The sequence below is a fragment of the Takifugu rubripes genome, chromosome 5 (genome assembly GCF_901000725.2).
Source record: "Takifugu rubripes chromosome 5, fTakRub1.2, whole genome shotgun sequence".
NCBI lineage: Eukaryota > Metazoa > Chordata > Actinopteri > Tetraodontiformes > Tetraodontidae > Takifugu > Takifugu rubripes.
The window spans coordinates 7,754,657-7,767,324 of NC_042289.1; the positions used below are offsets into that span (position 1 = coordinate 7,754,657).

The following is a 12,668-nucleotide window of genomic DNA, read 5'->3' on the forward strand; positions in this document are numbered from 1 at the left end:
GTTAGCTCGGTTTACTAGCTCACAAACATTTTCACTGACATTTTTTAGCCATTGTCTGAAATTCAACATGGTCACGATCCCTTAGAAAAGTGTAAAACATCGTTAGTACCTCAGCCTTCAACAGGTTAAACTTGTTCTGGTCACGTAAATGCTCGCGCCACGCAGCCGTAGCCGACTGATTTCTACACAAACGCCACGGTTACCGGCTGGTTTATTGTGAACGCCGTCAACTGTTGCCCGCCTACTGTCAACCCTCACACTGGGAGAGCGTTAGCCAGAACCACCGGCGCCGAACGTCCCCTCGCCGTGCTGACACATTGACAAAAGGAAACAACAAGTCTGCATCTAAATCAATAACCAGTCCTGTTTACTTCCGCTCTAGAACTGACAAAAACAAAGATTTCAACAAAACCCATCAACGTTGAAAGTAAACAACCATCTCTAGATGTAAACATCCGTCTGTCTGTTTTACTGGTGCCTTAAATGCTTAAATACTCGTAATAACTGAACCCTTCAACCATCACAAGTCCTTTTCAGAGCCATTTTCCAGTAAGCTAGTCCCTGTACCATTAGCCTGCCGGTCTTGATCCGTTAGCCTCCCTGCAGCAACAGCTGGGAGAGCTGCCGAGTCCTGATGCGACGGCGGCTTACACAATGTTGAAATCTCCCCTCGTGTCCACGCTGAAGTGCACGGACAGCAGATTAGAGCTTAGAGGCGAGCTCTCGCTGCGAGGGGGCCGGGGCGGGGGCGGCAAACGATGCCGACGGTGTGTGACGGGCCGGCTTAAGAGACAAATGTCAATGAGAGCGTCGTTAACCCCGGCACACAGATCGGTCTGTAGATTACAGATGCGGTGTTTACGTAAGTTTGGGGCGCCACGGCGACGTGACCAGGAGGCCCTCTCTCTAAAATCACAGTCTGCTAGCATCTTCACTTCAGGCTGGGCAGAGGTCCGACGCCGGCAGAGCCTCTGGTAGCTTCTCCCTGTTTTTTTTTGCTCTTTTACCATTGTTAGCGCGGAAAACGTTAGCAAGTGTCATCGACCGCGTGCTGCTAATAAACAAAGAGGACCAAAGTGAATCATTTTGCTGTATGCTAAGTGTGTTTGTGTTATGGTAATTTTGATAACCATTAGCAGCATCATGTTAGCTACAAACAAACAGTCGCTGCATCAGATCCGGACTTGTGGAACAGGAAGAATATTCCAGGTTTCCACTGTTGCACGTGGTAGAACTGGCAATAACCCTACGTTAGAGGTTATCTCCACTGTAGCGATCTTTCCAAAGCAATTGGGAATCGCGTTTCTGTAGGACACTGAGTGTCCTCGGCCTATAGCGGCATGATGCTAAAGGTTAGCCAAGTCTGCTCTAGCCTCGAGCGCTAGATATTGGGTGTAGCTGGAGAACAATGAACTGTCAAAAATGATACTCTTAAACTGAAATTACGTCGAGAGGCTGTCGTTCTCCCGTACAGGAACCTGCCTCGTTCCTTCCAAAGCAGGATGTCGGCTTCGCTGACACGACAGTGGCAGATCCCTGCGGTGAAAACAAGGGAGAATCCAGGTGGCGGAGTGTTTTCAGCGGCTGCAGGAGAACACACAGCAACAGTCACAGCGAGGGGGGGTCGACCTCATCTCCTTCAGTAAACACCTGTCATTAGTTTAATCCCCGTCGCGTTCCCACCTCTTCCTCCGCTCCGGTGTGTCCGTCGGCCGTGCAGATGAAAACATTGGGAATGTCCCTCAGGCCCAGAGGAACCTGCCTCTCCCTCTGTCTCTTTATCACACCGCTGTCTGGAAGGGGGGGGGGGGGGGATTATATTTATGTTCATGGGGCCAGAAGACGGAGCGTCGGTGTTTTCAGGGATTAATAAAGATTTTCCATGTTTTATACCTGGTTTCTGATCGTCTCTCTGCGTGAAACGGTTCTTTTTTGAGCCAGTTAGCGCTTCAAGCGTTCCAGTTTTGTAACGATCCGGGTCACGGAGCATCCGCGGCGTTCTTGAACGCTGCTTAACCCGAGAGCGTCGCTCTGATTCTGGGACCTCGGCCCAGGCTGGACCGAGGTGTTGTCTTTAAAAAGGTCCGTAGCCTCGAGGGACGGGCGGGAAGCGCTTGAGTCAAGGGAGAGGGGCAGAAGAAGGGGGGTTCTTTCACCCGGGGGGGGGGGCAACAAGGGGGCCCAGGTGAGGGAGGACAGGATGCAGGTGACGGACAGCAAAGAGGAGATCCAGGAACAACCGGAGACACAGGAAATGATTAACTAAAGCGAAAAGAACCCCCCCCCACACACACACACACACACTCATTACTCCATGTACCTCCATGACAGTGGTGGAACCCCGCAGAGATGAACAGGGGCAGGAGGGGCAATTAGGAGACTGACGGAGGTTCCCAGTCTCCGTGGGCCGATCACGCTATGGCGTCCACTCGAGTGGACACCAGGACAAACGGAACATTTAGGTCGGAGAGTCGTCCCACAGAGGGACGCAGGTCAGCGGCCGCCGACGTCGGAGCCTTTCTTCTTCGTTGGTATTTGATAGAGCTGAAAACCTGGTTTTGAGCTGCTCTTTGACAGACCCCTCAAACCCGGACCTTCAGAACGGGTGCGCTAACGTTGTCTGGTGTGTGTGTGTGTCCTCCGTCACACACACATACACACACACACACACACACACGTCGCTGCCCCAGAAACGTCAGTCGGAGTGGCTGTTTTTGTCTGAGTGTTCCTGAAGACTCCTGGACTCCTGAGCCCTCTGATGTCTTCACCTCTCCCGGGCCGACGCGCCGACGCTCCTCCGACCCGCTGCTCTTTTCCCAACCCCCCTTCAGACCCTTTTAAAGTCGAACTTCAGAAGCGGCCGGCGCCATCTTGGGCGACGCGGTGAACAAGTCAGCAGCTCCTGAGCGGAACGCCGCTGGTCAGAGCTGAGTTTCAATTTATGATGGAGATTATAGGAACGCTGCAGTGGATGATCCGGCTGGATCTATATTCTGGAGCTCTCCCTCTTAAATGCCACGGCGGCGGTGGCGGTGGCGGTGGCGGCGGCGCCCACCTTTGGCATTTAACGAATCCCGAAGTGACGTCGACGCCGGTTTTGCGGCCTCACAGCAGGACTTTAAAGCTTTACCGCCGGTTGAGGCGGAGCGAAACAGGGTGTTGGGGCGTCCGCAGAAGCGTGGCGGCGGTTTACGGCGGTTATGAGCCGCCTCCCCCCCAACTCTTCACCCCCCCCCCCCCCCCCCCCCCAACGGCTGCAGATTGTTTTTAGTGTCATTCAGTCATCACAAATGCAGCTGAAATACTGACCAGGGACATAAACATGTGTGTGTGTGTGAATGTGTGTGTGGTGTGTGTGTGTGTGTGTGTGTGTGTGTGTGTGTGTGTGTGTGTGTGTGTGTGTGAAAGCTCTTTGCTCAGCAGGAACAGGCTAGCGTCTGAAAACAGGAGTGTTTGCATTATTTTAAAATCCTCTGGAGAGAACACGTGTAAATCCTGTCAAAAGTGTTTAAAATGGGTTCAAATCTCACAGAAAATCGACGTTTTACAGTTTTTTCCGCCTGATTTGGAACCTTTAGGGGTGAAAACCTGAAGTTTCCGCAGATCCGTCTCCATCCAGGCCACAGATGGTCCAAACATGCCGATGATCCGTCCGATGTAGTTTGATGGACACTTTTATGAATGAAGTGACGTTAAATTGAGATTAAAGACACAAATTAGAAGAGATCACAACGCATGAGAAATGGCTCCAAAGTCGATTATCTGATTACTAAATCTGACCTAACGGGAGCGTTTGATCAGATCTGGAACAGAAACGTGTCGTCCAACCGCTGAAGGATGTTTTTACAGTGTGTGTGTGTGTGTGTGTGTGTGTGTGTGTGTGTGTGTGTGTGTGTGTGTGGGTGTGTGAAAAAGGATTGTGTGGCAACCTTCCCCCCCAAAAAAACGCTTGTGATTAGCATTAGCGCAGCATGTAGCTGTGACGGCGTTAGCACCGGTGATCCTGACTCACTTCCTGTTGACTGTTATAATCATCGATGCCTCCGAACAGACGCGTGGAAGTGTGTGTTTGTGATGCTGAAAGTGTGTGTTTGTGATGCTGAAAGTGTGTTTGTGATGCTGAAAGTGTGTGTTTGTGATGCTGAAAGTGTGTTTGTGATGCTGAACGTGTGTGTTTGTGATGCTAAAAGTGTGTTTGTGATGCTGAACGTGTGTGTTTGTGATGCTGAAAGGGTGTGTTTGTGCCATCCACCATCCATCCATCATCCATCCATCCACCATCCATCCATCCATCATCCATCCACCATCCATCCACCATCCATTCATCCATCCACCATTCATCCATCCATCATGCATACATACATCCATTCATCCATCATCCATCCATCCATCCATCCATCCACCCACCATCCATCCATCCATCCACCATCCATTCATCCATCCACCATCCATCCATCCATCATCCATCCATCCATCCATCATCCATCTTCCATCATCCATCCATCCATCCATCATCCATCCATCCATCCATCCATCCACCATCCATCCATCCATCCATCCATCCATCCATCCATCCACCATCCATCCATCTATCCATCCATCCATCCATCTATCCATCCATCCATCCATCATCCATCCATCCATCCACCATCCATCCATCTATCCATCCATCCATCCATCCATCTATCCATCCAACATCCATCCATCCATCCATCCATCATCCATCCATCCACCATCCATCCATCTATCCATCCATCCATCCATCCATCATCCATCCATCCATCATCCATCCATCCATCCATCCATCCATCCATCCATCCATCCATGCATCCTGAGCAGCAGGAAGTAGAGCGGAATGTTCCCTTCATTCCTCTCTGGGGTATTCCAGCTCCTTTAGGAATTCTGCCACAGGCCAAATGAGGAACGTCTCCCCTGCCTGGCTGGAGCGCCGGAGTCTCCCTCGACTCCCCATCACAACCACTCGGGTTCTCGGTGTTTTCCAGAGCCCAACACCGTCACCACTATCTGATGTTCCTGCTTGGACCATGGGAGGGAGCGTCTGGCTGCGTCCTCTGGCTGTGAGACGCTGACGGGGGTCTAACTAGCTCCCACCCAGTGAAGCTCCCACCTCCTGCAGGGGTGACAGGAGGGACGACCTGCCCTAAATGTCACATGACCCGGGAGAGGAGGAGGAGGAGGAGGAGGAGGAGGAGGAGGATGAGGGGGACATATGGGAGGAAGAAAACCTCCCTGAAATGACCTTTAATATTATTTTTGATAATTACCCTCCTGATTCATGGCCCCCAGCGCTCCTTGTTCCCCTCAGAAGAGCTGGGCTGTGAAGGGGAACAAGGAGCGTGGACATCGTGGCCCTTTGGATTATCGGGAGTGAAGATGGATTAATAATCTTGTGTGAATGGTGCAGCCGTAGGTCAGAGTCTCATATCAGCCTCATGACCCGTCTCATCGCCGTATGAGTGTGTGCGAGGATGTTCCCGTCCTGCTAACACCTCAAGGATTAGCAGCCGCTGGCCGGCCAGCTGGTGATCCGTCAGCTCCACCCGTGAGCCGCGTAAGTCCCTGACAAATGACGGAGGTGACGGTGAAAGACCACCGCCTGAGCTGGGAGCGAGCGTACGGAATAATCTCAGAGGAGGCGTATTATGTTTGGCTGATGTGCAGCAGAACACATCGACCAGTGTCACACCGCTAATCGCCAGATGTTTGGACACCGGACAGAATCGCCAGAGGGCAACATCTGACATAATCAACACGTGTCACCATGTTCTCACACACAAAAACACATCTATCTTCAAGTTAGCATGCTAGGCTAAAGTAGAACCACTAACAATGTGGTTGCTGCTCGGTTTCAGTTGATCCCCACTGATTAATAGCGACATATAGCTTTAGCGATGACATGTTAGCTTACCCTAGCGACGACATGTTAGCCTACCCTAGCGACGTCATGTTAGCCTACCCTAGCGACGACATGTTAGCCTACCCTAGCTGTGCTCATCCCTTCTTCAAGGCCCTCTGGAACCTGTTTCATGTGCCATTTTTCCCAGTTAGCCCCTAATGTGGTGTGGTTGATATTAGCATGAGTCACGATATGTACTGTAGGTACGTATGAGTAGTTTTCAGGTTTTTACCAACGCACACGATGTTAGCATTTAATTTACGACCCACGTAATGACGCTGAACGCGTCATTAACGCGACCCCATAAATCCCCAAACATCCATGACACATTAGCGTCACAGATGGCCTCCGGGGATTACGGTGTGTAATTAAGTGCCCCGCTGATAGGGGCTTTAGTTATCTCTCATCGGCTGTATTTACCCTATAGGCTCGCTGCCGTTTGCCTTATCTCGTTGATGTCACGCTGAGATTGAGGGATTCAGGCCATGGCTGTGTAATACAACACAGCTTTAAACCATCTTTGGAGGGGGGCGGACGTGCACGTGTGCACACGCTGAAGTTGGGGTTTTTACCTTCAGAGGCTCCATGGGAACCATTGAAATCTTCTTTAATATCGTTTCTCTTGTGTTGTGTTCAGTGTCCAGCTGGTGGTTAAATATAACCTGTGTGACAGAAATGGGGCCTGTCCTCCTCCAGCCGCCCTCCCGTGATTAACGTGCACTAACTCCTGGTCCGAGGCGTCTGGGGTATTCCTGGATGGAATTCTGGGGGAAAATGATAGATGACTTAAACTTTTATGCTAATTCGGCGTTCTTGTACTTGTGCCTCATGCGAAAGTGACATATTTTTTTTTTAGAAATTTGCAGTAAAAAAAACAGCGTTATTATTCATTGTCAAAACGGCGCCGGAGGCGTCTGGAGAAGTGAGACTGAACTCCCAGGTATTCTTAGCCGGCGATTATTCAGCACGCGGCTACTCCTCAGTTGGTTATTTTTAGCCGTACGTGTTTGCGAAAGGTCGCGTTGTTCTTTTCTGCGTGACGCGGCGTTGTTGTTCCCCCCGTTGGAGGGAGTCTTTTTGTGACCGGGCAGTAATTGGATCGCAGTCCCGATGGGACACAACGCTCGCCGGGATAAGGAACCTTTCCGTGACTACCTGGGGGACAGCGTTGATCGTGAGATGAAAGGTGACATTCCAGCTGAAAATGCCAAACATCCATCAATCAATCAATCAATCAATCAACCAATCAATCAATCTTTATTTATATAGCGTCTTATACAATCAAAATTGTTTCTAGGTGCTTTCCAGAATCCCAGGGCCTGACCCCCAGACAAGCAACAGTGGCAAGGAAAGACTCCCCTTTAACAGGAAGAAACCTTGAGCAGGACCAGGCTTTCTGCTGACGGCTGATGGGAGACGGGGCAGAAAGACATCCTGAAGGGGCAGATCTTAACCTGAGGGGGCAGCGGGACCACAAGCCGGAGCCCCACACCTGTTGCTTTAATTGGCCGGTGTTGCGCCGGCTCGGCACAAACGGAGCGGCCCGGCTTCATTTCGATGACTCTCCACCTGCTCTCGACAAAGTCTGAACAGCTTCGCCTCTCCGGCATCACTCAGAGCCGAGCACAGCAGCCTAACGCAGCGAGACGACCACAGACAACGGACGCCAGGGGCGCCCAGGAGGGGTTAAAGGGGGCCCAGGAGGGGTCAAAAGAGCCCAGGAGGGGTTAAAAGGTGCCCAAGAGGGGTTAAAGGGGCCCAGGAGGGGTTAAAGGGGCCCAGGAGGGGTCAAAGGGGCCCAGGAGGGGTTAAAGGTGCCCAAGAGGGGTTAAAGGGGCCCAGGAGGGGTTAAAGGTGCCCAAGAGGGGTCAAAGGGGCCCAGGAGGGGTTAAAGGCGGCCAGGAGGGGTTAAAGGCGGCCAGGAGGGGTTAAAGGGGCCCAGGAGGGGTTAAGAGGGGCCCAGGAGGGGTTCAAGGGGCCCAGGAGGGGTCAAAGGCCAACGGCCCACCGGACCGGAGCCCACCGTGATTACGCATGCGGCCTCACGTCCGTTCAGGCTAATTAGACGCCGGCCTTTGATGATTAAAGTGTTGGCGAGATGAAAGCGCGCTGGATCAGTCTGTCATTAATTAGAACGTTAGGAAAGCGGGGAGGATTAACGGCGACGCCGGGGTGGGCTCGTCTGATGCCACCGGCACTGGAAACGAGACCGAGCGTTCCGTCCCGTTATTCCCGCTCGAGTCTTAAACAACAGTTGATTGATGAAGTCAGGAAACATCCCATCATGAGACGCTCCCCAGCCTGCAGCAGCTCTGGATTAGCATGTTAGCATGTTTGATGTTCGCATCCAACACAGGGAGAGAAAGGTTCCAACGTGGTGGCGATGGCGGGCCTCCCGTCGCTAATGACCCCCAGAACGCCATCAGGGCCTTGGCAGGCGGGACGCTGCCCTCTGTGATTGACAGGGTCGGCCGTCTGCTGAGGCCCGCGGTGGCTGGCCGCTCCGATGGCGCCCACAGAACGCCCACGGACGCCCACAGACGTCCTCCTCTTCATCTGTGCGCATCTTCGGTCGACTCGCCCGTCCGTTTTCAGTCCTTTTCTCGTTGTTTTCCCCCCCGTTCGCACCTTTTTCTTCTGCGTTCGTGGTCAACACACACCTGAATCCCTCCAACCCTCCAGCCCAGGTTTCCGCTTATTTGCGTTCTCGCTGCCGACTCATTATCACCATGGCAACGGTTTCCGTTGTTCAGCTTGTTCCCCGTGAGCCCCTCGTCCCGGCACACACACACACACACGCGCGCGCGCAAGGACGCGCGAACACACATGTGTTCCTGACGAGATTTCTGTTTGCGGTCTGAGTGTCGTGCACGTCGCACGTTTGTGTCGCACACCGTCGTTTCCTGGTTGTTCACGAGTGTAAATCAGTAAATTAGGAAATTCCCTGTTGAGGCATCAGCCGTTAGATCCCTGGAATTTGTGGTTTAGTCAGTGTCTGCTGAGGGCGGTTTAGTCAGTGTTGAGGGGTTTAGTCTGTGCTGAGGGCGGTTTAGTCAGTGTTGAGGGCGGTTTAGTCGAGGTGAGGGCGGTGAGTTAGTCGGTGCTGAGGGCGGTTTAGTCAGTGTGAGGGCGGTTTAGTCTGTGCTGAGGGCGGTTTAGTCAGTGTTGAGGGAGGTTTAGTCAGTGTGAGGGCGGTTTAGTCATTTGAGGGCGGTTTAGTCTGTGCTGAGGGCGGTTTAGTCAGTGTTGAGGGCGTTTTAGTCTGTGCTGAGGGCGGTTTAGTCAGTGTTGAGGGAGGTTTAGTCAGTGTTGAGGCGGTTTCAGTGTTGAGGGTGGGTTAGTCATGCTGAGGGCGGTTTAGTCAGTGCTGAGGGCGGTTTAGTCTGTGTTGAGGGCGGTTTAGTCTGTGCTGAGGGCGGTTTAGTCAGTGTTGAGGGAGGTTTAGTCAGTGCTGAGGGTGGTTTAGTCAGTGTGAGGGCGGTTTAGTCTGTGCTGAGGGCGGTTAGTCAGTGCTGAGGGAGGTTTAGTCAGTGCTGAGGGCAGTTTAGTCAGTGCTGAGGGCGGTTTAGTCTGTGCTGAGGGCGGTTTAGTCAGTGTTGAGGGAGGTTTAGTCAGTGCTGAGGGCGGTTTAGTCTGTGCTGAGGGCGCTTTAGTCAGTGCTGAGGGCGGTTTAGTCAGTGCTGAGGGCAGTTTAGTCAGTGGCTGAGGGCGGTTAGTCTGTGCTGAGGGCGGTTTAGTCAGTGTTGAGGGAGTTTAGTCAGTGCTGAGGGCGGTTTAGGTCTGTGCTGAGGGCGGTTGAGTCAGTGTTGAGGGAGGTTAGTCAGTGCTGAGGGCGGTTTAGTCTGTGCTGAGGGCGCTTTAGTCAGTGCTGAGGGCGGTTTAGGTCAGTGCTGAGGGCGGTTTAGTCTGTGGTCACCCACCGTTTATTCGCCACCCTCTCTGAAAACGCTTGAAACACGCACTCATAAACGGAGGGGGGGGGGGGGGGGGGGGGGGGGGGTCAGTTGCTCTTGTTGGAAGACACATGCGCAGGTTTGGAGGCCGTGGCAGTGAGGGTCCACCTGCATCACCTGTTCACCAGTTAAGGCCGGCCGGCGCCTCCTGCGGTTTCTCATGAGTCGTTACCGTCGAGTGTCTGCTGATGCTTGACTATAATTGAGACGCACGTTTGACTCCTCCCCCCCTTTCTACTCCCCCTCCCCCGTTCCGCTCCGAGGAGCTTGGCAGCGCCATCATCTCGCCTCACTGGAACCTTTAGCCTCAGCAGCTGCGCCGGCGTCTTTATCCAGCAGAAGTTTCGGGCGCCGCGATGAGCGTCGGCCTTCATGCGCAGCCAGTTTGCTGTGATCAGGCTTCTGACGGCGGATCGCTTAAAAGGACCGTGGAAATCGGATCTTTACCCGATTTGTGGATCAGATTATTGACCGCGATAAAGTTCTGATCTGATAACAGCAGTAATCTGATTATGTGATATCAGATTAACGTCCTGCATCTGTAAGGAGACACAATCTTGACGGTGGTGATAAAAAAACAAACAGCAAAGGAGTGTAAATATGGGCCGCGTTAGCATGTAGCTTAGATTAGCTCCCACAGCTAATGCTACTGCCCACGTACATATTCCAAAAGAAATCTGATAAAAGGACTGAAGCGTGTAAAACAGACCTCCGCCTGACCTCCGCGTGTCTTGTTCTGTTTGATCCGCGCACGCTCGCACGTGCAGGCGGCCCTTTCACAACGGCTCTCGCTTCCTCCTTTTCGTGCGTCGCTACAATTGTCTCAGTTGTTTCCTTCACGATTTCTTCCTGCTGTACGAGAGCAGAAAGCGACCGCGGAGGGTCGGAAGCGTCGGAACGAAGAAGAATTTCCGCCTTTGTGATTCACGTCCGGGCCGAAAACCTGCGCACGCGGGTGAGGGCGCGCGCCGACGGGACCATTATGTCCAATTTCTGTGCGCAATTTGCTGCAGAAGAGTGTGAGTGGAGGGCCGTGCTGTGCGAACTTTGGCCCCCCGATTCCCCCACAGACGCAGACGCGGGGGGGGGGGGGTTCTCATGTGGAACGGGGGCCGGCGCTGCTCGGGGAGCTGTTTCTGGCTTCCACAGAAATCCTCCAAAAGTGCCAAAATGGGAGCTCAGCGACGTGCCAACGTGCTAATGATACATTCCAGGGAAGACTCGAACCGACAGTGACTCCTCCTCCTCCTCGACTGTGTTTTGCTCCTCTTTCCGTTTTTGCGGCGCTCGCCCGATTTAGCGTGTTTGTGGTGGGAAAAGGAAGAGTCACTCGGTGGCTCGCCTAATCACACAGGCCAGGTTTACCCAACCTTGTTTGCTGGGTGTTAATTACTCTCCTGTCTGTCGCTGTAGCAGCTCGCTAACCTAAGTCGCAGCCCCGACAACACGGATGATAAACAGGATTCATTAAGGAGGTCAGTTTGTGGCCTTTTAATCCAGGTTCCCTCCATTTAAAGACGCCTCCTGAAGCTCCTCCATCCGCCATCCCAGACTCATTAGCCCGAGCCATTCCTTCTCCACTGCCAGATGTTTGGGTAAAACCTGAACTTTGCCCCTCCTTGACGTGCTCCGGGCGCCCAGCTAGCGCTGTGTGTTAGCACCGCCATACGAGACCGGTATTAGGACGGCAGGAACGCTTCCAGGATCACAAGATGGCGAGGAGTGACAACCGAGCGCCGGAATGACCGAACTTTATACATTCCCACGCGTTGATAACAGCCTGACGTTTGCTTTCCATCTGGATCCTTCGCTCCTTACCTCGGTGTTGTCCAGCAATGGTGCGACACGGCTAAAAACTTGTTTGCTGCTGACAGCTTTGGCGGGTGACCGTTGAAATTAGCGTCGGTGGACTAAACAGCATTTATTTATATGTTTGGCTTGTTTAAATTAGCCAGCAAACTACAGAAAAGCAGCAAAGTCAGTCACCTGTGTCTATGTGGGGATTTTTGAAGCCCCGCCCCCCATGCTGCCGCCTGTCTGCAGCTGGAGCTTCGCACCCTTTGCCAGGGTGCTTTGGTTTTAAACTAGCATACTTGTCGGCAATGTTTCCACTGTGTGTCGGTGGCATTTTTACCGGCTGTTTTGCCTTCTCAGACTGTTTTTGCTGGGTCGTAGCAACGAGAAGGGATTCACTGACAGACTTGTTTGTTTTACCAAAAACCCCCCTTCCCAGGACCCCAGGAGCAAGCACAAGTTTAAGATCCACACCTACGGCAGCCCCACCTTCTGCGACCACTGTGGATCTCTGCTGTACGGCCTCATTCACCAGGGCATGAAATGTGACAGTGAGTACGCGCGTGTGTGTGTGTGTCTGTGTGTGTGTGTGTGTGTGTGTGTACGCGCACTAACAAGGGCAGATGGGAATAGACCTGCACCACCTTCTCTCCTCTCAGTTCTTCCACCCACCATCCTCCATTAACTCGCCCGTTCTCCCTCCTTCAAACGCCGCACGTCCCCCCCCCACTCTCCTGTCGTCACCTGCCTTTTTGTTCTCTGTATGGTCCCCCTCTGCGTTGGTCCCTCCTCTTCCTGTCCTCCTCTTCATGTCATCTTCATCCATCACCCGCCCGCTCCCCTCATCCATCTGGGCTTCTTCTGGTGGCGGTCTCACCCCAGAAGTTAATGGGAAGACATCATTACAAGTTGACACGGCGAGGCCGCGGCCGTTACCGAAGAGGGATGTGTGGCTGGATGGAGGACGACAGGAGGACAGGAGGAGGAGGGAGACGTGGCAAGGA

At 52.9% G+C, this 12,668-nt stretch overlaps 1 protein-coding gene across 1 annotated transcript in view; it reads left to right on the forward strand.

Annotated features, from left to right (window-relative positions):
* Positions 1-12,668, forward strand: part of LOC101071034 (protein kinase C alpha type) — a 47,594-nt gene that overhangs the window by 21,697 nt on the left and 13,229 nt on the right. The window contains 1 exon segment of the mRNA XM_029836236.1: positions 12,104-12,215. Within this exon segment, the coding sequence (XP_029692096.1) occupies positions 12,104-12,215 (112 nt within the window).